This window comes from Penaeus chinensis, chromosome 16, assembly GCF_019202785.1.
Source record: "Penaeus chinensis breed Huanghai No. 1 chromosome 16, ASM1920278v2, whole genome shotgun sequence".
Taxonomy (NCBI): domain Eukaryota; kingdom Metazoa; phylum Arthropoda; class Malacostraca; order Decapoda; family Penaeidae; genus Penaeus; species Penaeus chinensis.
In genome coordinates, this window is record NC_061834.1 from 27919897 (window position 1) to 27922396 (window position 2500).

Below are 2500 nucleotides of genomic sequence, written 5' to 3' on the forward strand. Positions count from 1 at the left end.
TATATATAAATATATATATGTGATGCATATATATATATATGCATATATGTATACACATATACATATATACATATATATGCATCACACATATATCTATATATATATATGTATATACATATGTAAATATAATATATATATGCAAATGTATATCTAAACATATATATAAATACATGAACATATATATATATCATATATATGTATATATACATACATATGATGCATATGTATATAATATATATATATACATATATATATATGTATATATATATGTATATATATATTATATCATATATATGTATATATACATACATATGATGCGTATGTATATAATATATATATATATATATATATATATATATATATATATATATATATGATGTATACATATACATATATATATTTATTATATACATATTTATATTATATAAATATCATATATACATACATATATATACTCATCACATATGTACGTATCATATATATATATATATATATATATATATATATATATATATATATATATATATATATATATATATTATATATATTATATATATATTATATATATATTATATATATATTATATATATATTATATATATATTATATATATATCATATATACATATCGTCTATATACATATATATAGCTATATATATATATATATATATATATATATATATATATATAATATAATATGCCTACATTTTGATATAAATAATATACACACAAACACACAAACACACACACACACACACACAAACACACACACACACAGACACACACACACACACACACACACACACACACACACACACATATATATATATATATATATATATATATATATATATATTTATATATTTATATTTATATAATTATGAATATATATATTTATATTTATATAATTATAAATATATATATTTATATTTATATAATTATAAATATATATATTTATATTTATATTTATATATATGTAAATATGTAAATATGTAAACATTTAAATGACTAAATTAAGAGATCCCAGTCCATTTTTAAAAGGCTTGACATTGATCTTCAAATACGGACAAAACGAGGCAAAAAGATACATGCGCACTATACACACACACATACACATATAAGGTACTCACACACGCGTGCAAATACGTGCGTACACATACATGTAAAGACACATACATGTACAATAACAACAGTAATGAAAGAGTATAGCATTTTAGCAACAGTGATAATGATACTGATATAAATATTACTAATAATAACAATAATAATGGTAATAATAATATTTATGATGATAATTATAATAATAACAAGAATGGTAATAATAACAATAAGAGAAATAATAATAACAATAATAATAATAACAATATTAATAATAATAATAATAATAATAATAATAATAATAATAATGAAATAATATGATAATAATCATAATGATAATAACAATAAAAAAATATTATAATTATAATAATAAAGAGAATTTATAATAATAACAGCAAAAAAAAACAATAACAATAATAATAATAATAATAATAATAATAATAATAATAATAATAACAATAATAATAATTACTATTATTATTATCATTATTATTATTATTTTTATATAATAATAATAATAAATATAATAATAATAATAATAAAATTTTAATAACAATAATAATAATAATTATAATCATAAAAATAATAATAATCATTATCATTATTATTATTATTATTACTATTATTATTATTATTATTATTATTATTATTATTATTATTATTATTATTATTATTATTATTATTATCATTATTATTTTTATTATCAAGATTGTTATTTTTATTATTATTATTATTATTATTATTATTATTATTATTATTATTATTATTATTATTATTATTATTATTATTATTATTATTGCTAGTATTATCATTGTTACCATTATTATATAATAATAACAATAACAATAATGATAATAATAATAATAATAATAATAATAATAATAATAATAATAATAATAATAATAACAATATTAACAACAATAATAATAACAATAGTAACAATGATAACAATATAATAATAATAACAGGATTAAGCATAATAACAATAATAATAATAATAATAATAATAATAATAATAATAACAATGATAAAAATAATAATAATAATAATAATAATAACAGGATTTATTATAACAATAATAATAGTTAATATAATAATATAATAAACAGTAATAATAATATAATAAATAGTAATAGTAATTTAATAAAATAATAACAATAATAATATAATACAATAATAACAACAATAATAATGACATAATATAACAATAATGAAAAAAATAGAAAAATAAATAAAAAAAATATAAAAATATAAATTTAAAAAATATATATGAATAAAAATATAAATAAAAAAACTATCAATAAAACTATAAATAGAAAATGAAAATAAAAATGACAACAACAACAACAACAACAACAGTACGAAACCAAAGCTAAACAAAAGCAGTTGAACCAAAGCTTACC

General features: G+C 13.0%; 1 protein-coding gene across 1 annotated transcript in view; it reads right to left on the reverse strand.

Annotated features, from left to right (window-relative positions):
- The window catches only part of LOC125033281, a 23468-nt gene that overhangs the window by 5859 nt on the left and 15109 nt on the right, over window positions 1-2500 (reverse strand). Inside the window, exon 7 of the mRNA XM_047624664.1 lies at window position 2500. This exon is cut by the window's right edge and continues 85 nt beyond it. Coding sequence (XP_047480620.1) covers window position 2500 — 1 coding nt within the window. The remainder of the gene's footprint in view (window positions 1-2499) is intronic.